Source organism: Danio rerio, chromosome 20, assembly GCF_049306965.1.
Source record: "Danio rerio strain Tuebingen ecotype United States chromosome 20, GRCz12tu, whole genome shotgun sequence".
In the NCBI taxonomy this organism is placed as follows: Eukaryota; Metazoa; Chordata; class Actinopteri; order Cypriniformes; family Danionidae; genus Danio; species Danio rerio.
Window position 1 is genome coordinate 41,719,973 of NC_133195.1, and position 26,514 is coordinate 41,746,486.

General features: G+C 33.3%; 2 protein-coding genes and 1 long non-coding RNA gene across 8 annotated transcripts in view; 2 read left to right on the top strand and 1 right to left on the bottom strand.

Annotated features, from left to right (window-relative positions):
• LOC141379398 (uncharacterized) overlaps nt 1-6,961 on the top strand; it is a 73,858-nt gene extending 66,897 nt beyond the window's left edge. For both annotated transcript variants that reach the window (XR_012395998.1, XR_012395996.1), the window contains 2 exons: nt 4,366-4,565; nt 5,582-6,961. This is a non-coding gene — a long non-coding RNA (uncharacterized lncRNA). The remainder of the gene's footprint in view (nt 1-4,365; nt 4,566-5,581) is intronic.
• Nucleotides 1-9,554, bottom strand: part of itpkb (inositol-trisphosphate 3-kinase B) — a 63,952-nt gene extending 54,398 nt beyond the window's left edge. For 3 of the 5 annotated variants that reach the window (XR_012395985.1, XR_012395986.1, XM_686383.10), the window contains exons 1-2: nt 9,341-9,554; nt 5,561-6,818 (exon numbers count right to left, since the gene is read on the bottom strand). Coding sequence is in view for 2 of the 5 variants with exons in the window: in XM_686383.10 (XP_691475.2) it covers nt 5,561-6,628 (1,068 nt within the window). In the remaining 3 variants the exon portion in view is untranslated. Of the gene's footprint in view, nt 1-5,560; nt 6,819-8,401; nt 8,520-9,340 lie in introns of those variants that run through there. The other 2 variants (XR_012395987.1, XM_005160841.6) reach the window with 1 other exon arrangement.
• Nucleotides 9,555-17,839: 8,285 nt separating this feature from the next.
• The window catches only part of coq8aa (coenzyme Q8A, genome duplicate a), a 61,330-nt gene continuing 52,655 nt past the window's right edge, over nt 17,840-26,514 (top strand). The window contains exon 1 of the mRNA NM_001002728.2: nt 17,840-17,953. The gene's annotated coding sequence lies outside the window, so the exon portion shown is untranslated. The remainder of the gene's footprint in view (nt 17,954-26,514) is intronic.

Consider the following 26,514-nt stretch of genomic DNA (forward strand, 5'->3'; position numbering starts at 1 on the left):
GTTCCAACCCCAATCAGACACACCCGGGCTAGCTTATCAAGCTCTTTCTAGGCTTTCTAGAAGCATCCTTGCAGGTGTGTTGAGGCAAGTTGAAGCTAAAATCTGCAGGACACCGGCCCTCCAGGACCGAGTTTGGACACCCGTGCTTTGATTGTATATAAACCTAGTTGAAACTGTTACAAATATGGGGGGGGGAATAAACTTCAAATTAGGGCTGGGTGGTATATTGAGTTCTGGGGATATATCGATATGATTCCCCAGCACGATGCGGTATTATCCAGTATCATTCATATCGATATGGTTTGAGGTCACATGTGCAAGTTCTGCAGCTGTCACAGCGGATTATCAGAAACCTTTTATTGATCATTTCTTCCACAACTGACAGCAAGAACAAACATAGACGCCTTGTCGAATTAACAAGCAGCACCTAAATGTGTTCAAAAGAATTAAAAACGCCAAAATAGGAGGAATTTACACCGCATTTCGAAAGTGAAACCACCTCATATTCACTGATTATAAGTTCAGTATGTCTCGACTCAATTTGTTCAAATATTTTTTGAACTGAAGTATGATTAAATTGCATGTGTGTGTTTGTGTATGCGTGAGAGAGCAAATTTCAGGCACTTATACAGCCGCAGAGCGTCAAAGCAGAGCTCATTAATATTCACTAATGTTCCAAATATGGTCAAAAGTGAGCCTTTCATTATAGGGCTCATTTCTGTGTTTATAAGTGCACACATAGAACTTTTTCTGGAGATTTTTTTTATTTACCTATTTGTTTACCTACCTACTTAATGTGTAGATATCAGGGAACTAATTAACATTGAATGAATGCATTAATGGCAATTTAAAGATTATTCAGATGTTGTATTTACAGATGTACAGTAGTACTGCATGTTTTATTTGCAGTGGTGTTCATGCTTTGGTTCAAACATCACTTTCACATTTTAATCTGGCCTATGATATGCTAAAGATAATGACTAAAATTGGTCTTTGATGTAATTTTTTATTTAACTAATTAATTTACTTTTTTGTATTTGCACATTGTGGGTTAACACTTCTTTTTTGAACTAACATATCTAACTAGCATAATGCATACTATTACAAGTGCCATTATACTGTATAATCCTTTTTGTTTAAAAAAATGTAAACTTCTTTCCTTAATGTAAGCTCTTCAAGTCACTTAAACTGTTCTAGTTCACCTTTTATAAGGTGACAATTCTGGTTTGGAGAGCTGTCAATCAAGATGACGGAAACAAGTCATTTCAAATAATAAGGCAGCTCTACAAATCAATCTTATCTGTCAGTTCTGACTAAACGAGCTCTACATTTTCCATCGTGCTTTATTTTTACCCGTTAGGGTAGGGACATTATATAACAGTTGGTATTTTTGTGACATTGGTATCACAAGTATATCTGAAACAGAATCTATTTTCAGTCCACAAGCTGTGTTCTGTACTTGCTGATTTGTTTCTTTTTAGTTCAATCGTACGGACAACTGACAGTACAGTATATACAATAAATTAAAGACAACTCATTTAGCAAATAACTCTTAATCACTCATTCTGCTTTCCTGTATTTTACACAGCACTTCAAAACATAACTTTCTCCTTTTTTAACTTCCCTATAATCTCTATTATCAGTGTTTACGGTAAATGCTATTTCTAAAGTGGGAAAATACAGCATTTATCTATCAATATGAGGGAAAGCACTCTGCAATATCTAGCAGTGTTTCAGATAATGATGGAAGAGTGTTGATAAATATGACATACATGCATGTTTTGCAATCTGGTCATTTTTAAAGCTGCAATATGTAGCTTTAGATCAGTTGTCGATCTCTGCAGCAAAGAGTATCTTCTTGCCATCTGCAAAAAGAGCTCTTCTAAAAAGTGTTCTTCTAAAAAAAGGATGCAGTTTTATGTAATATCCACTACAGCAGCAAACATTACTAACTGCAGCTTTAACACAATAATATAATATTTTAAGGCAGAATATTTCTGTTGAAAAAAAAAAACTTTTTTGACCTTTCAGCGTAATTCATGGTCTGCTGATAGCAATTTAAGCTTGTTTCTGATGTTTTGATGATTGGAAAGTGAGAATAATGTCATCTTGTTGAGTTTTGATTTTGCAATTGATTTTTTATTGCTTTCTTAAAGTTAAGTTTGAAACTAATATCTTAACAAAAGTTGCTCTCAAAATTCACTTTCTTAAGTGGAATGTAGGGAAAAGGTGGTTTAGATAAAATAGATCAAAGAACCCTGAACTAAAGTCACCTATCTTGGTCCTCACACACTAAAATGAGCTAGAGTGAGCAAAATATACAATATTAAACAGACGAAAAGGCTGATCTAATGTTATTATCTAAATATAGACTTACCGGCCACTTTATTAGGTACACCTTACTAGTACCAGGTTGGGCCCCATTTTGGCTTCAGAACTGGCATAGATTAAACAAGGTGCTGGAAATATTCCATAGAGATTTTAGTCCATATTGACATGATAGCATCACGCAGTTGCTGCAGATTTGCCGGCTGCATGTCTATGATGCGAATCTCCACCACATCCCAAAGGGGCTCTATTGGATTGAGATATGGTGACTGTGGAGGCCCTTTGAGTACAGTTAACTCATTGTCACGTTCAAGAAACCAGTCTGAGATGATTTACACTTTATGACATGACGCGTTATCCTGCTGGAAGTAGCCATCAAAAGATAAGTACAGAACTGCTGCTCTCTGGATATTTTCTCTTTTTCAGACTATTCTCTGTAAACCCTAGAGATGATTGTGCCAATCCCAGTAGATCAGCAATTTCTGAAAAACTCAGACCAGCCCGTCTGGCACCCAACAACCATGCCACGTTCAAAGTCACTTAAATCACCTTTCTTCTCCATTCTGATGCTTGGTTTGAACTGCAGTAGATCGTCTTTACCATGTCTACATGCCTAAATGCATTGAGTTGCTGCCATGTGATGGGCTTATTGAAAATTTGTGTTAACGAGCAGTTGGTGAAGTGTACCTAATAAAGTGGCCAGTAAGTGTATATAATAGCTATATTTAGTCACATGCATGAAAAGTGTTCAACATAGTAAAGAGAGACAGAATAGTATTGGGATGTGACCTTGAACTACTATGAACCTGGGCCTCTGTTTTACGGCACTATGGAGCAAGGAAACCCCTTGTATCATCTTTATGATGTCAAGTTAACCTTTTACTGTTTAGACCAATCTCTAAATGGGGGCTTTTATGTTGCAAATGCAATGTTGTTATGTTCAAAAATAGCTAGATGGGGCAAAACAGAATGCAATCGAGGGCATGGATCTCAAAACTGGTTTTTGGAGCCATAACCATGTGGGCAGCCCTCAAAATATAGCTCAGCTGCACCTCAGGTGATCCGAGGTCTAAATCCTGGCTCATTTCCTGGCCCTGTTCACCTTTCCTATTTTTTCCTGTTTTACTCTATAGTGTTCAATCAAAATGTAAGAAAAAATGAAACAATTTAAAAATCAACTTCTCTTACGCATCCCGTATGGGTACGTTTTTCACAAATCCTTCTTATTCAACTCGTGCAAGACTGAAAAGCATTAATTCTACACTAGAGTGACCTTATCTGCCCCATAAAGTGAGCAATAAAGCTCACTTTAATAGACCATTCACTGACATGCAGGTCACATAATATAACTGCCCTCCAAAACCAAAGTCATTCCATTGTAAATGTCCGGGAACAGCGAAGATTTCATCACCGAAGTTCAAGGCTATCAAGTAATTTGGCCCCTGTGATCACTGTGAATAGTTAAACTATCTTTTATGAGCACCATCATTCCTCCAGATGGTACAATAGGATGTTTGCTCTCCTCCGTTGTGTGTTTACAGGGAACAGACGTCACATAAAGGGATCTGCCTGTGTGGCGAGCAGAGCCACATTATTCTGCAACTTAGTGTGAGGCTGGAGGACTGTGTGACATCCATGTCTAAACAATGACTCCTCTGTAACAGCAGGCTGGCCACATGGGTCTCTTGATGCGCCTGCAAACGCGACATGGCTTAATAGGCGGACACACACTTTCTCTCTAGGGCAAACAAGCCGCAGAGACAAGCGTAACTCCTTAGACAAAGCATCACACGTGTCACTTCTACAGGACATGATTGTATAAGCTAATGAGTTCGCTGGAACTGCTAATGCTGTTGACTATTGGATTTCCATATCAAAATGAATGTTTTTATTTGAAAAGCTAATAAAGAGACTTGCCGTACAGGTGAAGTAGTCTATGATACGAATCAGGAAATTTAGAGTATGAATATGTTGAGCTGTTGCTAACTTAATACACGGTTATTTGTTCCTCGCTCTGCTTTTGTACTTTGTTTAAAGGGCAGCCAACTAAAGTCAGAGAAAAAAGTCCATCTGACAGCAGGACACAGAAGTACCTTTGTATGTGAGAATGTCAACAGTTACTCAGGGTGAATACAGACGAGCCCAGAGCAGGAAAGCACAAGGACAGTGTAAAAGCGCTGAAGGATGTCGAGAATACACAACATGAATTGTGGGACTGTACAAGCTATCAAATCAAGGTAAAATCTATGTCACCAAATCTACAGACATCCTAAAACCAGTATCACATTTCATATGGATTCATGTAGCTCAAACATTAAAGGATTGGACTTGCATTACTAAGGTCATGCATCCCAGGAAATGTATACCTTAAATGTGGTGTAAATCACTTTAGATTACGAAGTCAGTTAAATGCTGAAATGAAATTTGCTGCCCTAAATTGGAAAACTGTCAAACCACTGTCTCCAACGGATCGGAGAGATTGAATTAACTTAAGGGCATGTTGTCAGACCTTTGGCACTGAATGTAGCTTCTTGCTGTACACCTAAAGCGATTCTGCAGACATCTTAAATCTACAGACATCTAAAAAGCTACATCCCATTTCACAGGTATTCCTGAAATTCAAAAAGTAAAGCATGGCAGTCACATTTGATTCCCAGGAAACGCATGAACTGACAAAAGGTTTATCTTAGCTGTGTTATTAATCACTTTGGATTACTGTGTAATTTGCTGCTGTAAATTGGAAACCAATCAAACTCCTGCCTCCTACAGATCAGAGTGATTGAATTAACGTAACGGCTTGTCGTCTGAGCTGTGGCATAGAGGCTAGCATGGAGCTTTACACATTAAGACCTGTTACAATCATGTGGAACTGGATCAAACCCTGATCCTTTCAGACTTTCTATTCAGTCCCAAAAAAATTGCCAAAATCACACCTTTAGGGCTACAGCAGCTTTTCCATGTGGAAGTTCCCTTTAAATCACAACTTTATTGTGTCATATATACATCTAATTAGGCTAAATATTACTACTCTGAGGTGCACCATTTTGGTGGTAGAAATGAAGATATAAAACTTTCACTTTTAAGGTTCTGTCCTGATGACAAGTATGTGTACCGTTAAATGTACAATTTTTCCTGAAGATGTACTTTCCTGTCAGATGTTCACCTACAGTTTACTCAACCTAACAAATTCTAAAAAAGAAAAAACTGAAGAGAATACATCTGACGGACTTACCGCTTTCTGTTGTGTCTGCAGAAAGGCTGGGGACCGCTCTGGGTCGCTGGAGATGTCGTCCTCTGATTCCTCCCAGGAAGAGGAAAATCCCGTTGATGAGGCAGAAGAGGAGGAGAGCTTCCTCAGGGTTCTGTTAGTTTGAGGACTAACCTCAGCCTCTTTTACCTCCCCACTGACCTCCATACCGTCGTCCGTAATAATGACAGTGGGGATGGAGCCTAACTCTGGACTAACTCCGTCAGGCTCTGCCTGGGTTGTTGGCTCAGCTCCTGGCTTTGTCAAACATGTCTTGGTCCAAGATGCTGAGCAGTCATTGGCCTCTGATAAAGTCCTGGAGTGATTGTCTGTAAGGCTGTCAGCATCGCTCTTAGTTCCAGCTGATGTGCTCTTATGTGGGCCGCCCTCTTCTGTATTTGGGTCGGCCCCATCCTTCTCTTCACCGCTGACCTGCAGCCCCTCCTCCGTGCCAGAGAAGCGCTTTCCATTTTGCAGTTCTTTGGGGATCCCCGTTGAGTGATCCTTGTTTCGTGTTGCAAGTGTTTCCTCTGGGTTCAAGCTAAGGTTGGTAAGTTGGACAGGGGCAAAATAATGAGGAGATTTTCTAGAAATCCTTGGGCTTCGCTGAACCTCTCGACTGAAAGCCTGAGCTGATATTTGGGCTTCAAACAGGTCCACCTTCTTGTTCACCCCCACATTCTGCAATTCCCTGTTGCGTTCAAGTTGCAGAGCAACACGTCGCTCTTCGTTCTCCTGTTCTTCCTCCAGACCTGACCCACTGAGTCTGCGCACACGACTTCCCACATGCACACCCAGCGATTCTGGCCTTCGACATGGTGAAAGTGCTCTTTGACAACTGGAACCAGTACTTGTTGGGAAGACAAATGACTTTCCTGAAGAGCCAGGGCTCAGGCTGCCTGGGCTATAGGGACTTCCGCTGCCCCCCAGAGGTGGGCTGAATGTTGAACGACTAGGTACTGGGAGCACAGGCCTTCCTGTCCGAGGGCTGTTCTTATTGGTCAGGTTGTTAGGGTTCATCATTATCAAGCTGTTCAGAGCATAAGCTGCCATAATGGCAGGCTAGACCTGTCCGTTTTTGCTCCCATTTAGGTTTATTCATCCAAGATCCACTGGCCTTTGGACCTAACCATCATTGGGAGGAACTAAAGGAAAACTGATATGTAGAATACTAAAATACAATCCTAGACTCCTTTCCTCGTTTACATATTATATGCACCACTGGTTCATCCTTAGCCGAGTTCTGAAAAGAAGCACAAGAGATGTAAAAAGCATATGCTCTTAATATTTGAAGTACTGTTGTGCAAAAAGTGAATATGATGGATGTTATAACAAGAAAGACTACCTGAATAATTTCAATAAATGTAAATGCATTTCAGAAATGCAAAAGTGCCTTGGGTTGATTATTGTGCTCACATTATTGAACATTAAATATTTTTCCTGAAGTACAGACAAAATTAGTCTATAAATGCCTTCTGCTGCTCAGGAAAGGTTTATATAATTGTGTTGTGTTGTATAAATTTTTGATGGCTATCAAGATGTTTCCGTTTGCCTCTGCAGTGTAACATCGAAATGAGCAATTCCAGCCTTATTGATGTGACATTTGCAGTAAAAACTTAATACATGAATACACAGAGAAAGTGTATGCTAACTGTAAATTGAAACATCTGTTTATATTTTTCAAAACAACAAACCACAAAGGTATGGGAGCAGAAAAATATCAGTCTGTAAACATTTTTAGATTTTAAATGAGAAAAATAAACATGCGTTATGGATTTGACCGAAAAAGTCTGCAAGTTTACAGTATACAGCATACTTTGTAGTAACTCTGTGAATTAAACTGCACAACCCGAAAGAAATAATGCTAATCAATGATAAGAGTTGGCTCACTATAGAACAAAAACGATTGATTTTATTTTATTTGACATTTTTTGCATTCATGAGGAAAAAGCTTGGTTATGGATGTGACATCTCTCTGTTATGGATGTGATAGATGTGAAATTGGCACTTGTGTGACTTTGGTAAATCAAATATAATAGTTTATCTAATAACATTAACAGATTTTTTTTGAGTATTTTTAAAGCATTGTAAAATACTTACACAAAAAACGCAGAAACAGTTTCAATATTTTGGCGAAAACTTATTTTTTTTCATGACATTTGCATAGACATATATCTATAAAAACTTTTTATCAAGTTTTGCTTCTAGTCTTAACTTGCTTTGCTAATTCAGTCAGTGTTGTCCACACATTATTACTTCTTTCCATTGGCAAAAATATAAAAGCAGCATAAAAGCACATACAAAGAATCATTCAAGACCTTTTATGTCTTTGCCTCGAAAAGACAATGACGTAATACAGTACAACACAAAAATAATATTCCACATACCATTACACTTATATCACATTCAGTTTATCTTGCTAGACTGTAAACTAAAAGATAATTGTTAACATTTATTTTCAAATACCACAAAAATACCTATAAATTTTTTTTTACTCTGCCAACAGTGATCGTTGCAAGGCCTCAACCTCTCTGATGTTAAACATCTGAAGATCTCAAGGAAAAACAGTCCGTGAGGTATCAATTATCTGCTTCCTTTTATAGCAAAATCTACGACATGGGGAAAAGTTCGTTTAACTGGTGCGTTGAAATTTGATTAAGTCAAACGCTCCGCCAAATGATTTCATAATGAACCAGAACAGTTTCCTGCAAGTTTTCCAAGTGGTTCTAATTATTTTTACAGCCGAGGCAAATGATCTGAGAGCCAACACACCCCAAAAAAGCAGCAACAGATTTCTGCAAGTATATCATTTTCCTAAACACTCACCTTCTAGCAACCAGAAACAAATGAAAACACCCACATCTTCAGGATCTTGTATTTAATAGTAATATCTTTCATAGAGACTCCAGCTAAACATCACATGCTTTGACTAAAAAGTCAGGTTGGATGAACCGATTGTGCCCTGCATTTTAACTCGAAGGGGAGAGGTCAAGGGTGGAATGTACCTCCTCTCATTTAGCACAACCACCTCCCTTTTAAGTGATTTTTAACGGTCCATTATGGCACTGACTATTCAAATGCATCTTGAGACATCCCACAACACTGGTGAAACACTTACACTTTGTGTTTCAATGTAAGTGTGCTTCCAATCATCACCGAAGATGATCATAAACCAGTAGAGGGTTAATATGACTCTTGCAAAGCTTTAAAGCATCTCAATAAAAGCCCTTCACTGAACTGCCCACTCTCTGGCATTCACTGAATTTGAATGAGATGAGAAAACACGTGGTGACTCTCTTATGAACTCAGTAGAAACATTTGTCATATTGTTATTCCAAGAAGAAGAAGAAAACTACACTGAGTACAGAAATACATAAATAAGAAGAAGATTGACGTCACTGTGATGCAAAGAAAACTTAATCTCAGTTCTTGCTGAGCTGGAACACATTCATAAGCATTCAGACACATACTCATTTCACTCATAATGGACATTCATCTGTATCCACAGGATGTTTTATTCAGTTTTCCTAATATCCGTGTCGACAGCTTGCACAATTGTTATCACAACCTCGAATAGAAAACGCTTGCATTCTTACAATACCATAAACAAAACTTGAGATCTCGGCTACTCTCTACAGTACATTCACTACTGTACAGTTCGTGAAGCCGAATGGTTGAGTCTGGCTGTTTTAGCTCTCCTCTTTCATGTAAATCTTTCATAAAAGTGAACTTTCGCGGCATGTCAGACCGAAGTCGGATGCTTACCTACAAGTCTCCTTGTTGCAGACGCTGTTGTTTAAATAGTCGCTGAAGCGCGCATTCGCGAATTCGGGACACGTAGCAGAATAATAACTCCTGTTGTTCTGTTGCTGTTACATTCCAAAAGTTCTTTCTGCAGTTTAAATAATTCTAAACGTTCTAGAATGTCGCTCGAACTGTTCGACACGTCGCGTCGGAGCCGTATGTTTGTTTAATGTACAAAAGGCAGGAAGGAAGTTAAAATGACAGTGAGTCTGAATGCAACGGAACAGGCAGAGCCTCCCTGAGCTCTTTCGCACATTGAGCACAAGGGGAAGAATAAGACTTGATGGTTTTAAGACTTCACCCCAGTAGAGAAGCACTCTGTTTTATTACCATATTCTTATTACCTTTTTTTGCTGTATATTTTTTTCCAGTCTACACCCAAAAATTTGCATCTACTTGACTGAATGTTTGTTTTTAATTTACCCTAATTACCTACTTAAGTCTTTGAAGCCCTTAAAATAGCTGTATTATATAAAAATAAAATAAATGGTATAAATAGGAAGGGAAGGCTATATTGTAAATATAGACATATTTGTGCTGTGATGTATTTTATACCAAAATTACAATTGTTACTATAAAGTTTTATTATTATTATTACATATTTGTATTGTATATTTTATCATGATACATATAAACATTCAGTTACTAAGAGTCGTATGATATCATATAGGCTAGCATATATCATATTCCTATTTATTAATTTTTCATGCTAATCGTATTTAACAGTAATAATAGTTTTTAATTATTCTGTTATAACTTTTTTCCCAGAGATGGGTTGTGGCTGGAAGGGCATCCGCTGCGTAAAAAACTTGCTGGATAAGTTGGCGGTTCATTCTGCTGTGGCGACCCCAGATTAATAAAGGGACTAAGCCGACAAGAAATTAATGTTATAACTTTGTCATTTTGTACTGTTTTGTGTTTTCATAGATAGATAGATAGATAGATAGATAGATAGATAGATAGATAGATAGATAGATAGATAGATAGATAGATAGATAGATAGATAGATAGATAGATAGATAGATAGATAGATAGATAGATAGATAGATAGATAGATAGATAGATTACATCTTATAAATAAACATGTGGATATCAATAAATAGGTAGGCTATTGTAAATATACACATATATGGCCATGATGTATATTAATCCATAATTACAGTTATGTTACTATTTAATTATGTTGTAAATGTTTATGAGTTTATCAGGATACAAAATTATTCAGTTACCAAAAGTGGTATCATATCAATTTATATTATAAAATTTGTGCATATATATGACATATATTTGACTCAGTTTTAATGGGCTATTTATTCATTTCTAATGCTAATAGTATTCAACTGTAATAATAGTTTCTAATTATTCTGTTATGACTGTCCTTTTGTAATGTTTTTGGTTCTTTTTATTAGGTTTATATTTTGAATAAATATGTTTGTCTTTTTAATATATACAGTAGAAGTCAGAATTATTAGCCCCCCTGAATTGTTAGCAACCCTGTTTATTTTTTCCCACAATTTCTGTTTAACGGAGAGAAGATTTTTTCAACACATTTCTAAACATAATAGTTTTAATAACTTAACTTTAATAACTGATTTATTTTATCTTTGCCATGATGACAGTAAATAATATGTTACTAGATATTTTTCAAGACACTTCTATACAGCTTAAAGTGACATTTAAAGACTTAACTTGGTTAATTAGGTTCACTAGGCAGGTTAGGGTAATTAGTAGACTATTGAAAAAAAATTGCCTAAATGGGTTAATAATTTTGTCCATAAAATGTTTTGAAAATTAAAAACTGCTTTTATTCCACAAATTTTACTAATAAGACTAAAAATAATAAGAAAAAAAAATTATCAGACATACTGTGAACATTTCCTTAATCTGTTAAACATCATTTGGGAAATACTTGAAAAAGAAAAAAAAAATCAAAGCTGGGCCAATAATTCTGACTTCTTCTGTGTGTGTGTGTGTGTGTGTGTGTGTGTGTGTGTGTGTGTGTGTGTGTGTGTGTGTGCGCGTGCGTGCGTGCGTGTACATGTGTGCGTGTGTGTGTGTGTGTGTGTGTGTGTGTATAAAAGTACACTCCTCATAAATCTGTTTTTTTAAATTCATATTTTTAATTTGAAGCTATACAATATTATATTTGTGCATATACATTATATTAGTTAGTACTGAAGCCAAATTTGGAGCTTATCTAACAAAATAACTTTCAATAATGGTCCAAAAACTAGTACACCCAAATTTATGTTATAGAAAAATATTAAAGGCAAATTTTTAAAAAGAGGAAAATTCAAAAGAAGCAAAAAAATAGAAAAATTTAGTTGACATTTTGTAGGTTGTATTTTTTTTGTTGTTGCAATATTTAGCTTAAATGTAATTGTATTATCTTTCAGTTTCTAAACATGTTCGAGGACTAAAATATTATTTTAATAAAATATCTGTTTAATAACTGTTATATCTGTATATACATAAATATATATATATATATATATATATATATATATATATATATATATATATATATATATATATATATATATATATATATATATATATATATATATATATACATATATATAAATATATATATTTACACATACAGTTGAAATCAGAATTATTAGCCCCCTTCAATTTTTTTTCTTCTTTTTTAAAATATTTTCCAAATGATTTTTAACAGAGCAAGCAAATGTTTACAGTATGTCTAATAATATTTTTTCTTCTGGAGAAAGGCTTATTTGTTTTATTTTGACTATAATAAAAGCAGTTTTTTTTTTAACAAGACAAAATTATTAGCCCCTTTAAGTTATATTTTTTCTCGATAGTCTTCAGTACAAACCATTGTAATACAATAACTTACCTAATTACCATAACCTGACTTATTACCCTAATTAACCTAGTTGAGCCTTCAAATGTCCCTTTAAGCTGTATAGAAGTGTCTTATAATAATGTAAAATATCATTTATTGTCATCATGGCAAAGATAAAATAAATCAGTTATTAGAAATGAGTTATTAAAACTATGATGTTTAGAAATGTGTTGAAAAAAATATTTTCTCCGTTAAAACAGAAATTGGGGAAAGAATAAACAAAAGGTCTAATAATTCATATATATATATATATGAATATATATATATATGAAATATATAAACATTGCAAATAAAAAAACAGCATTTGAAAAAACAGCTATTTTTAAAATGATTGAGACTTAGGCTTTTGAAGTCTAATATATCATATATATATATTATATTATTCATAACAATATTATATATAATATATATGCTAAATAATCAATGTAACAAATATTACATATGCTGATATTAATGAAGATCATGAACTGATGCTTTTCTTTAACGTTTTCTTAAATACATACTTGAAGTTTGAATGACTCACCAACTAAAGTAGAAGGATATTAGTAGCTCAGTGTGAATTTCTTCTCTGCTGTATGATCATAAAAACAGGCCGAGAAAGGAAAAGTCAGTTCATCAACCAAGACTGACCTGCTAACAATAAATACCCCTACTGTACCACATCAATTCCTAATACAGCTCCCGGTCAGAGTACAGTATAATATGATAACATCATCCTGATTTTCTTTCTTTCTCTCCCTGTGATGCACAGATGACCAGCCCCACCGAACAAAGGAAAGTGTGTCATATGCACAAGTAAAGTGGATGGAAAATATAATGCTTCAGTGGCCACTCTGATTTGAATGAGACAGGCTCGCTGATAGGTGGTATGAAAATTAATTTTCCATCCTCTATGATCGTGACCACTGCATGACCAATGTTCAACAATAAGATTCCCTTCTTCAAAGAATGGATTTTGGCTCTGAGATCTTTCGAAGGTTCAGGATATAACAGGAGCCCTCAAGCCAGCACAGTTCATTTCCAGCAGCATTTCCCTATCAACTGCAGAGGCTATAAAGTCATGTCCGTGCAGTCGCAGAGCTCAGATATACAGTATGAATTACAAATGAGTTCGGAAGAAATTAACTACCCACTAAGCCCGAGAGGTTGTGCAATAATATGTTTGAGAGTTCCCATAAAGAAATCTGATATATGGCCATGCAAATTACATAAATGACATACAGGTTTCTATCAGTATTTCACACATATATATGTCAACATATTGCAAAAACGGCCCTGTTCATATATAGTTTTTTCAACCATTGGAATTACAAATAAATATTCAAATACATGTATATCAGTTATAATTGTATATACACTCATAAAATGATTTGGACTGCTTGTTCAAACAACTTATATTTAAAATGAGCTGAAACAACACAATTCTTAAAGTTTTTGGCACTTGGTTTATGTTCAATCCACTTAAATTTGCTAAGTTAATTGATTTGTGTTGGGACAGCATGCATTTATTGTGTGAAACTCTGCATTTTTTATTTTCAATATTTTTATTGCATTTTTTCCAGATAATATATATACTTATAAATGTATATGAAAAATAATAGTCCTATCAACAAAGAGATGACATGAATTATATAGCAACAAAAACAAGAATCAAGCTTATACTTTTCTACCTTCCATCTATGCACCAGCCCTCCCATCTCCCACACCTCCCTATTTCTGAGGCCTTCAATAAATACGCAAAGATGAATCAAGACACAGATAAATTAATAATGAACCAACTAAAAATATAATTAATATATAATAAATATATGGGTAAATATATAAATATAGAAGAACAAAATGTAAAATAAATAACTCTGCATTTTTTACTATATATATATATATATATATATATATATATATATATATATATATATATGTGTGTGTGTGTTTGTAATTCCAGTGGTTGAAAAAATATTCACAATTATTGCAATATTTTGGCATATTTTATACATGTGAAATTCAAATATGAACGTGTGTGTCATATGTGTAATTTGCATATATTTCCATATCTCAGATTTCTATATGGGTTGCATTAAAATGCATTGAAATCTCTTGCAGAACCATAATTGTTAGGAAATTGTGTTTATAAAGCTTCACATGCAGTATAATTTATTATAATTTTGTTACATAAAACACAGTTGTAAATTCAATTTATTTTTCAACATATAGCTTAATCTATGCCGATATGATGACGTTTTGTTTAAGATCGTTATATCCAGCTTCATTCAGTAAAGCACGGCTTCCTTAACTCATAGCCAGCTTCAATCCCGACAGAACAGTGGAGTGGACTGAACTAAAGATAAAACTGAGCGGTTTTAAAACAGTTTTGTTTCATAGATACAAATGTATAACGTATTAATATGATGTATAATGTGTTAATATTAACAGTCACTATAATATCTAAGGTAATCCACGTCACAAAATTACAGTATATTGGGCATGCATTCCACCTGGTGGTAAAACCAAAGGAATGCACCAATTCATTTTATTATATTATATTATATTATATTATATTATATTATATTATATTATATTATATTATATTATATTATATTATATTATATTATATTATATTATATTATATTGTATTATGTTATATTATATTATATTATTTTATATTATATTATATTATATTATTTTATATTATATTATATTATATTATATTATATTATATTATATTATATTATATTATATTATATTATATTATATTATATTATATTATATTGTATTATGTTATATTATATGTGGAATAGGTCAAGTCCTCTGCCAGTGCATGTATGTGTAGTGTATAATGTATATCTCTGTGGATTTTTTTGGTCAATAAAGTGACTTCAGCAGTGGTTAAAAATGATAAGAAAAACTTGATGTGAATTGTGATAATTGTTTCCTATTTCTTAAGCATCTGAGAGCACAATATCGACCACCTGATGGTAACAATTGGAAGGTGTTTGATAAAGGGAGTCTCTCATCATTGACAATCATGACAATCTATATGTTTTCCAAGACAATGTATTTGAAATGAAAATGTTTTGTTGGGTATGAATGAACTAATTCATTTTTCATTTACTTAATTAAACACTAAAAAGTATAAACAATCAAAGTGTCCAATTGGCAAAATCTTTTTAATAAAAAAAAACTATGAAAATCTTAATGTATTTAATTATACATAAATATATGTAAAGATTCTTTTATTGTAAATGAAATAATTTTCTTTGTTCTCTATTTCCCCCTGGGGATGCCTAACCCGGGGATTCTAGAGAAAATTGCAGGTTGTGTATATATAATAGCTAACCTATATTGATTGTAGCTTTAACTTAATGTGACTTTTGTAAACTTAAAGCCTTTTGTAAAGCTGCTTTGAAACAATTACTATTGTAAAAAGTCCTATACAAATAATCTTAAATTATCATTAATAGTAGTAGTATGTATGTATATTTTCTTTTCTTTTCTTATTTTAAAGATTTATTTTTTGGCATTTTTGCCTTTATTTTTCAGTTTTATTAAAGTGAAGTGGGAGAGAGAAGGGCATCAGGAAAGGATCTCAAAAGCCGAAGGTATTGACTTGTATACCCTGCACTGTCCCTTTATTTAGACTCTAAGATGTGTACCACAAATGGCAAAGTTTAATTTAAGTTCATTTGGAGAAGCGAAACAGAGTATGTTAAAAGAAAAACAATGATTAGGAATATATCAGCAGGAGGAATAAATGTATTAGATTTTAAACTGTTGACTATATTTTTAAAATCAATTGGATCAAGAATTTTCTTTATAACAATAATTCCTTATGTTTTTTATCCCCAATTTTAATCTTTAAAAAATGCTAACTTGTGATTTTTGTGTTCTAAAATTTCTGTAAGATGTCCAGTTTTCATAAATAAGCCTTGAACCCATGGAAACTGATTTATAAGTATAACTTTCCCCCCATGTATTATTTGGAACAATCAGTATATTTTATTCAAAAACAAGTCCATATTCTGGAATGATTATGTAAAAAAGGATTTATTTTTGTTACAGACTTATTCAGTAGGAAATGTATATAATTACAGTGAATTGATTAACACATTTGATTTAGAAATTACTTTGAATGAATACAAAAAATGTGTTCATTGTATCTCCCCAAAACTATTCACCTTATTAAAACCACAAAAATATATAGCCATGTATAACTAATACAATGGTTTTATTTATGGTTTGCAACTCTGGATTATTGGAAATTGACAAAATAACAAAAAATCTTATTTGGAAAGTACCATAACCACAAAACAAAATGTATGCTTACTTTACCAAATTGTAAACTATTTTCCATTAATCTACATTTTTTTTTATGATTCACAGACTTCTATACAGAGTAATACCAAAGCTTTTAAGACATCCCAACTGCTGAAAAAATACTTAATGTCCATGATTAATTTTTGTTGTTAATTCCCAGTGATGTGATGTGATGCAGCTGGAAGGGCATCCTCTGTGAATCTTACAATATTCTCTCTTTTTTATAATAGATGACTGTATTGTATGTGATCTTGTAAACATCACTGTGACCTTGCTTTAAATTTAAAGTGCTTTTTGTAATTTATATTCCCCCTGGCATATTCTTTAGTTTGTCATTTTGTTTTGTTCTGTTCTCTACCCTTGTTGTTAAAGGTTTTGTACCTTTTCTGTATATTTTTGTATTCTTGTTGAACGCTTTAATAAAATAAAAAAAAATTAAAAAAAACATATGCTGGATAAGTTGGCGGTTCATTCTGCTGTGGCGACCCCTGATTAATAAAGGGACTAAACAAAAAAGAAAATGAATAAATGAATTCCCTTGAATACTGTTTTATGGATAATTCCTGTTTAATCAATAAAAAAATTATCGGGAAACGTCCTCGAGCCGCACTAATAATATTAGTAATGTATATTTTATTTTCTAAATCTAATCTAATCTTTGCTTTCCATTTTATTTGTATTTATTTTTATTTAGTATTGCTTCTTTGATAATGCGAGTAGTTTTTGTTTTCTTTATAAATACTCACTAAAAAGGCCACCCCCTGTTGATAACCACAACAGTAAAAGAATCTTCCAGCGCTTCGCGTTTTAAACCACTAGGTGGCAGTAAGTGATCAAGTATTGCGAGATGTTATTCTGAAATCAAAACAAGCGCAATTTGAACATAATAATTAGTTAAAACCTCAGTAGGAATAATTTAATTTGGTGCTTGTTATGCAACAGCTCATTAATAACCAAAGCAGAAACACGTCGTCTGCATTAGATGTGCAAATTAAATTAATGATTTTTGTTCCTAAAAGATTGCTACTGATGCCAGTCTCACACTAATTTGGCGTCGTGTATTTTTACGGTTCAAACTCTCCTTCGAAAGGAGTATTTTCTATAAAAGATGTTTGTCCTTGGTCAGCATATATTAGGTCAAGTTTCTTTTCAGTCAGACCCTGCTTTGAGTGAAATGTAAAACAACCAATAGGATTGCAGATAAAGTTTCTAAGCACCGCCCACTCTTAGCGTTGCTTCCACCGAGTAGCCAATAGCAGCCGACATGAGGAGGACCCAAAGAGCTCTGACAATCACACTTGAGAAGGGTAAACAGCTCTTACCTCATGGACGCAGATCCAGCGTTCACAGAGAGCTGGACGCTGAACACAGCTACATATTTGCCAGCTCTGGGGGTAAGTACCAACAATAAACCCTGTTTTTTTATGAAGAATATATGGATATTAGTGTATTAATTAAGGGATCATCTAGAACCTAATGTAAAGAACGCGGATTGGTTTTAGGAAGCGCGTTTTGGGTCGCTTGCTAACATGCGCGCGAAACTCACGTGTCGTATGTTTAATAATGATATCACATTTTAGTCTGCATGAGATTAATGCGTATGATATTTATGTGTATTTGAATTGGCGGTGTCACTCGTGCACTGTGCATGTGTTTTCATTCTGTTCACGTGGTCAGGAAAACATTATGTAGTGCCATTTTGAAGTTCCTATAACCAAATAACACTGTGTGCAGTAATATTTGTTTTTACAGTCATTGATACCCGAAAGTCAAGGCCTGATTACACTACGCATTTCCCCTTCTTTACATGCTCAAGGATAGCAGGTTTGTGCCAGAGGTCTTGCAAAACAATAAGAGTTGGCACCTTGGCACACTCAAGGAGAGATATGGCAGGCATTCTGTTTGTTTAGAAAACACACATACAGAAATAATCATTAGTGTTTTGTCTTGGAGTTTTTCCATTTGATTTACAAGCTTTAATGTATAAAGTTGATTTTTTTAAAACTAATTAGTTGTTTTTAAATAAATTATATAATAATAATAAAATTGCTTTACTAGAACATTTTCCCTAATAAACATAGGTTATTTATGTATGCAACATACAGTGCTCAGCATATATAAGTACACCACTCACAGATCTATCTTATGAATTCATATTTTGAATAGGAATCTTTACAATATTATATTTGTGCATATAGAATAGATTAGTCAGTGCTGGAGCTGATCTAACAAAACAACCTACAATAATGGTTCAAAAACAAGTACACCCAAATGTGTAAATTCTAGAAAAATACTAAATACAAATTTAAAAAAAGAGGAAAAATCCAAAGAAGCAAAGTTTAGTTGACATTTTGTAGGTTGTAATTTTTTTTTGCAGTATTTTGCTTGAATTTATTTGTATTATCTTTCAATTTCTTTCAATTGAATATGTATGGTCACTAAAATATTGTTGTTATTATTATTATTATTATTATTATTATTATTTTATTTGAAACTTTCTTTATTGTTTTTTATTGTTATTGACATTTAAACAACAACTTACAACTTTGGTCCAACAAACATTCATACCACAATTGACAATAAAACATGTATTACAATAAAACATAAAATGCAAAAAGGAAACAAATAATAAAATTAATAAAATAATAATAATCTTCTGTTTTAATCTAAATTAGTCTAATTCTCTTCAGTTTAACTATTTCTTGCAGAATGTGTTTTTTTATTTTATTTTTGATATAATTTTTCTTTTTTTCTTTTTTTTTTAAGGGAGAATCTGATTTTCTCTAGTTCCAAATGTTTCGTTACATCCCTCATTAGATGTATATATGTAGGAGCAGCTTTCTGTTTCCAGTTTAATAATAACCTTTGTGCTAGTAGACAGACAAATAAAACTATTTTATGCTCTGTACTGTTTTTAGCCATCTCGAAATGAGTAAAGCCTAGAACTGCCATGGGATCTGGATCTATCGGCTTTTGACTTTTTTTGAGACTGTTAGAAAAATATTTTTCCAGTATGATAATAATTTTGGGCAGCTCAAAAACATATGAGCCAGTGATGCTGGTTCTAGCCCACAGTTCTAGAAATATCTTATGTTTTTGTTTGGATCAATGCAAGTGATGGGATGACTATTATTTGAATAAATTTATCTGTTTAATAAATCTGTTTTGTTTAAATGCACTTAAAACATTGCCTATATTCACTGAGAAATGGATACAAATATTTGTTTTCAAAATGTGGTGTTCTCAATTATGTCGACGTCTGTAATTTGCATGTATAAAAGTGGAAAGTATGACTCATGTTTCTTTTGTTAAATAGTTTTGTCTAATTTTTAGGATATATTTTTCTAATTTATTTATTTTGTAAGATGAGAGTACTTTCCTAAATTGCTTGATTTTGCAAGCCATTCAGTGCAGTTATACAGAGCAGAGATGTGATAATGTGTTAAGTGAATAAAAATAAAGGCAGCTGTTGTGAAGATCACCTCTTCGCTATGCCTATAAGCCTCAAGCTAAATCTTTGTTTATAATCTTTTTTTGGTAGAGCTGCTTGTATGCTAAATGTCATCACCAGCCTAGAGTTTAGCTAAGATGACCCGACTGAAGGGCACTACTAATGTGGTTTGTTTTGATTTTGTGTTATTGCTTCACAGCATAAGCAACTAATGCAAGACCGATGCCAGTTAAATCATTAAATAAACTTATTAAAAGTTGCTTTTATATTTGCACATTCATTCATTTTAACAGTCCCTATATTGTTTACCACGCTACTTTGAATATTTGGCCTGAAATTACAAGTAATTATGACTTCAAAACAACATCAGCAGTATTTCATTGTTGATTCAGCTCCTAATATGATTTCTTTTTCAGAGTATGCAAAGAATGCTTTTCTCAAATGATATTATCAAGAAGAAAGTCAATGTGTGAATAGAAAAACAGCTTTATCTCAATTAAAAACTTCCTGTGATTTCAAGTGTAACATTTGTTTTTTTTATGAATATGAAGTCATTTTTAAATATGGGTCATAGATGAAAATGGGGGTTTCAGTCATTAAAACACTGTCTAATTCAGCTGTGATTGTTTTGGTATATTTTTGAAATTTCTATTTGTTTGATTTGCATGATTTGTATGATAGACTTTCTAAAATGCCATTCTGTGTAACAGTAGTTTATGTACCTTTAAGAAATATTTTCAAGTAGTCCTGTTGCGATATCTGTTTTTTTGTGGTAGGGTTGTAACAATATACCGGTATGACGGTTTACCACGATTTGAACGTGCACGATTATCATACCATGAACAATTGCATATCAACGGTTTTAACCCTTAAAGACCGAGACAGCCGCCCGCAGCTAAAAATAAGTATTGCTCTTAAATGTTTAATAACTTTTGATCCGCTGATCCTATTCATACAATTCAAAGATTGGCATAAAGAAAAGAATCTCAGCTTTCCAGTGCTGTATCACATAACATTCGCGGACTTTCAGAGGCTCCGGAATCAGTGCGGTTACGTCATCAAAATTTGACAACGCTGATTTGACAAAGAAACGCTCGTCACTGTGTCTCCAGACAAACCAGACACGATACATTGATGCATTGTCCCTCCTCCATGCCCAGATTGGTTCAAACTCGCTATATCACAACCAATAAGCATAGGTTTCACTTTTGTTTGTGGACCAATACTGAGCTTTTTGAACAACACGGAATGAGAGATAGGCATACATTTCTGCGCGGCTAAATAAAACGCAAAAAAAAAAAAAGTTTTGCATGAAATAATTCTATTACTAAGTACTTTTGCATGCACAGCAGCACAGAAACATGACAAAACAGTGACACAGCAAAGACGAACTGCTGCTCTTGCTGTTTTCAAAAGACACAAATGAAGGTGCAGCTGTTTGTCTGCATTGCATACCATATCCACAGACAACCATATCCATGCTGGCACATAAAACCTAAGGATGTTCCATATTGAATCTAGTTTCGTTATGTAACTATTTATAGTATAGTAAATATTTATATCTATTTTTTTACTGAGGATTTGCACCATGTTTATTTGGACTTTGACACATTATTTATTATTTTCTTATTTTTTTATTTGTTCATTGTACAAGTGGACACATTCTCTCACCTCAGCGGTCAAGATTAAGTCCTGAAAATCTCAACATGCTTACATTTCTTCATCACAACCTAGACTGAAAAAAACAACGCTTTAAATACATGTTTACAGCCATAAACTTGGTATTGCACTTTTGGTCTCCCATTTATCCTGCTTATAAGGAAGGACAGTTTAAGTTTATTTTTGTCTAATCTTAAAAGACCCTGCTTGTTTATTCCTTCTAATTTAATTTATTAAAATGGGAGATTTTTCAGTTTATTTTTATAAAAGACTTCTATAGTTCTATTAAAATGGTTCTTTCAAAAGTTTGTTGAAATAAAACCTTTGTTCAGTCAGAAAACGTGTTCTTATTCTTTTCAGCGTCTTTGCTATGAGAATTACTATTTAATACCGTATACCGCGAAACCGTCAAACCGTGGTATTGTTTTAGACGATTATCATACCGTAAAAAATTCAAACCGTTACAACCCTATTTTGTGGTATGATATATAGCAACAAAATTAATCATAATAAACCGATATTATTGTCATTACAAGAACATTTTGACACTTTAATAGAATCACAATGCAAGTACGCTGTTCCAAAAAACACAATATTTTATTCTTAAGAATAAGTCCTTTAATTATAGTCATTTTAAAAAATTTTAATAATTACGTATTGGAATCAGATTGTGAAAACATATATCCTAAACAATGTCAACAATAATGTTAAGGTAAAAAGAACTAGAAAAAAAGTTACTGATCCATTTTCAGTCATTTGGTATACTGTCCACATTAAAATTTGCTATAGTAAAATATATTAAATACTGTTGTGTTTATTTTTTTATACCTGACTGACACTAACACCTCCAATAGTGACTGTGCAATCAGCTAAAATGTGGCTAAAATAGTTTTTTATGTATGGGCCATATTTATTGCATCATCAAAAAAAATTGAAGACATAACGCATGTTGTACGATAAGTCGATGTATACATAATTGTGGCAAGCGTATTTATTAAAAAAAATATTCAATGTCAATCGGTTAAACTAAAACATTTTAAATATCTAATATACAATGATTTATAATATAATATAATTATAATCATCGTCATTTAAAAGTATATATGAGTGATATTACATGTATAATTTTTACACTTGATTGTAATGGAATAGTGTGTAAATGTTATTTACCATTTTATTTTCTCCAAAGTTATTAGTTATTAAAACTTGAATACATTAAAAGACACTTTCATTAAATATTTTGTGTCTGTAAAATCTATTAAATTAGGTCTGCATATCATAATGCATTATTGTATTTTTATTTTGGTCTATTTTACGGATAATAAGGCTTCTTTAAATTTCTCTATCACTATCAGCCATGCCTTTGTCGACAATTCCATTAGCATATTATTAACCAGGAACCATGTGCCACAGTTTTGGATTCAGTAACTTACAACCTGACCTCATATACAAACCAAAAAAAAAAAAAAAAAAAGGGGTGTTTCTTGAACTCGCCGTTTGATTGGCTGTGATTTTCATATGTTTGGGTTCGCATAAGCTCACGTGGCTTCTCTGTGATTTCCTGCCACAGGGCCTGTATATCTAAGCATATTTTAAAGCCTGTCATCACTCATGTCTCCTATATATCATAACAGCTGCCTCGCCTAGCACAGCACCGTAGGAGAAAGTGGCTTAAAATGGCTGATGCTTGTTGTTTGCTTTTTGGTTATCAGTCTTGACACCTTCAGTGTCTGTTTTAAGGAAGAGTAGCCATTGTTTTGTCTTTAAAGGAAATGACAGGATGTCAACGATTGAAAGATAAGACAATGGCTCTTATTATTGTCTGACTTTTTCTTGCATAGTCATTGATGTCATATTAATGCATTTTCGTTGATTTGGGGGATCAGCGATGTAATTAATGTTTAATGTGTTTGATTAGCCTTAGCATTGATGGTAATCAGACATTGTTGTGCAAAAACGTGGTTATAAATCTTGATTGTGTGTATTTATATTTTGAGTATTGTAGTGCTGGATTTTTACGGTTGAAGTCATTCCCTACAGGTAGAATATTACAATGTTGAGGTAAAGAAATTCAGTTATCAAATCTAAAGTAACACTATAGTTTTCATTTGATAATTAAGCAAAATTAATCTTTGGTAAAGCGGCAAACTTTGATTTCTTGTTCCCAAATGGTTTAAATTTGCTTTAAATCTTACAGTCATGGACCTTATAAAACACATCTATAAGTAAATAAAAAATTACATTAATAGATTAAGGTTAAAATTAAAATGATTCAACAAATCATGTGTACTGAGCTTTGATTTTTAGTTAATCATAATCCCGACTCAGCAGTCCACATCTTGCGATTGTGATTATTGTGGATGCGATTATTGTGGATATTGTGATGTCGATGCTGAAATGATATGTTGTGCAGCCCTGATAGATCAAGTCATTCTAGAATGCTAGAAGACAAGACAAGACAGCAGTTCTATTTTTCTAAAAATAATTTTGTACTACTCTGATGTTTAAAATTGTGGATAAGTATCTTCATTTTAATTAATTATTACTTTATTTTCAGATAGGAAGCATTATACTAATTGAAAGTTAAAATTCTTTCAAATGTGAGGAAAAAATATAATTTCAAGTAAATGCTGTTCTTTTTGTTTCTTCGAAGAATCCTAAAAAAACCATCATAGTTTACACAAAAATGAATGCAATTTTCTTTTTTCCCCCAATAAAGAAATTATTACTGTTCAGTAAATTAATATATTACAATGACATCTGATCATACTTTACATTTTGCAATATAATCCAGAAAACGGCTATTTAATTATAATTTATTAGTGCTGAACAATGCATTGTTTGAGCATCCATATCGCAATGTGTGTATCTGAAATAGTCACAAAGCAAGATTAGATTATTTACTAAAGATTAAAAAAAGATATTATTATTTATACAATGATGACCATGTTATTTTACATTTGATTAATTGTCTGTACTTCAAACTCACTCTTCAAAAAACCGTAGCACTGTTTATTTATTTATTTTTGCTTGTAATTTATTTTAATTTTAATTTATGCAGATGCACTGCATAGGAAAATACTTGATCACCCTAGTCTAGTTTTTCTCAACTGGTGAGTGGTGACATTTTCAGTGGGTCGCGGAGTGTGTGGTCAAAAATCATTTTTTACTTATTTTGCTGTTATCGGACTTTTATTTTGAAATGCACGCACAACAACCGTACCGTTTGACATGTGAAATTTGATTTAATTATAGCAACAAATATGTCAAAGCACAAGTTTGACCCCGAATATGTAAAGTGTGGATTTAAATATATTGATGACAAGAAAAGGCTTAAAACCTCAGCGTGTCGTATGTAGTAAGGTGCTCTCACAAGAGAGCATTAAACATTCTAAATTAAAACGACACTTAGAAACCAAACATCCCTGTTGCAAGAACAAATCTGTGAATTATTTTTAAGACTACTCCAATAGCTGAGAGCATCACAAAAGTGCCTAACATCTTCATGTTCAAAACAAGTACAGGCACTCCGCTGTGCTCACCGTGTAGCAAAGGCCGAGAAACCCCACACAATAGCAGAAAAGCAAATAACTGGTGATTATTATAAAAATGGTTATGATTATTTTAATCCCTTTACTTTAATTTGCTGGTTTGTTCTGTTCAACTGGATCAGTGTTAATCTTTTATTAACTGTGTAGTTTAGTTAATGGTAACTGAACTTTTCCTTATACCCTAACCACTGTATTTGACGTTTTTAATATTACTATAATTTGATACATTTTGTTAAATAACAGAGATAAAGTAATGTTTATTTGTAAGTCTTGGTGATTTTCTTATCATTTATCTGTCACTACATCTGCATGTTTACAAATAAATACAAATGAATTACAATTCCTAAAATTATATTACAGTTCCTAAATCCTAAAAATTTGGGTCGCGGCTTGATGACCATGTAAAAATGTGTGTCCCATGGCCAAACCAGTTGAGAACCACTGACATAGTCAATGTAAATTAATGAAATCTTTCCAAATAGAGCTATTCAAATGATCTGGTGAGATTTTATTCAGATTGTTATATAGATATTATTGCAAAACAAAATATTGCTTCGTCAGATTTTTCCAATATCGTGCAGCCCTAATATACAGTACATGTATAGCATTATTAATCAATTAAATGCATAACAATAAATGTTGTATGAATGCATTTAAAGTGGAACCAATATTAAGTGGGAATAAGTGTATTAATTTGTCAAAGTTGTTGCAATTGTGCCACTCTGGCTCTCCTAAGCTTAAGCAAAACGTTTCTCTGTTAACCAACAGAGGATTTGCATGTGCAATAATAAGCATTGTCAGTTTGACCTGTTAAATATCTCAGTTGCAAATATGCAGATCTGTCCAGACTAGGCTTGGGCGGTGTCCAAATTTTGAGACCGTCAAACCGCCTCCATATTTTACCCCGGTATCCGGTATTACCGGCGTAATAAAAAAAATTATGACGTAAGGCTCAGACAGCGTCACCAAACTGTTGGCTTGAGCCTAAACCATTCAGAAACTGAATACCTTCTATGCGACCTTAGGCAGAGAGATAGAGAGAGAGAGAGAGAGAGAGAGAGAGAGAGAGAGAGAGAGAGAGAGAGAGAGAGAGAGACTTTCTCTGTCTTACACAAACACACACACATCTCTCTCGCGATTTATTCAGAAATTTACTCCCACACCGTAAGAAATCTGGCCGGCTCCCGCGGGAATGCAGAGAGCTGTAATCGGGCCATAAAAATTATACCAGATAGGTCCCGAGTCCGACACGTACATTTTGATTGACAGCTTTATAAAGCCCGAGCCCTTACAG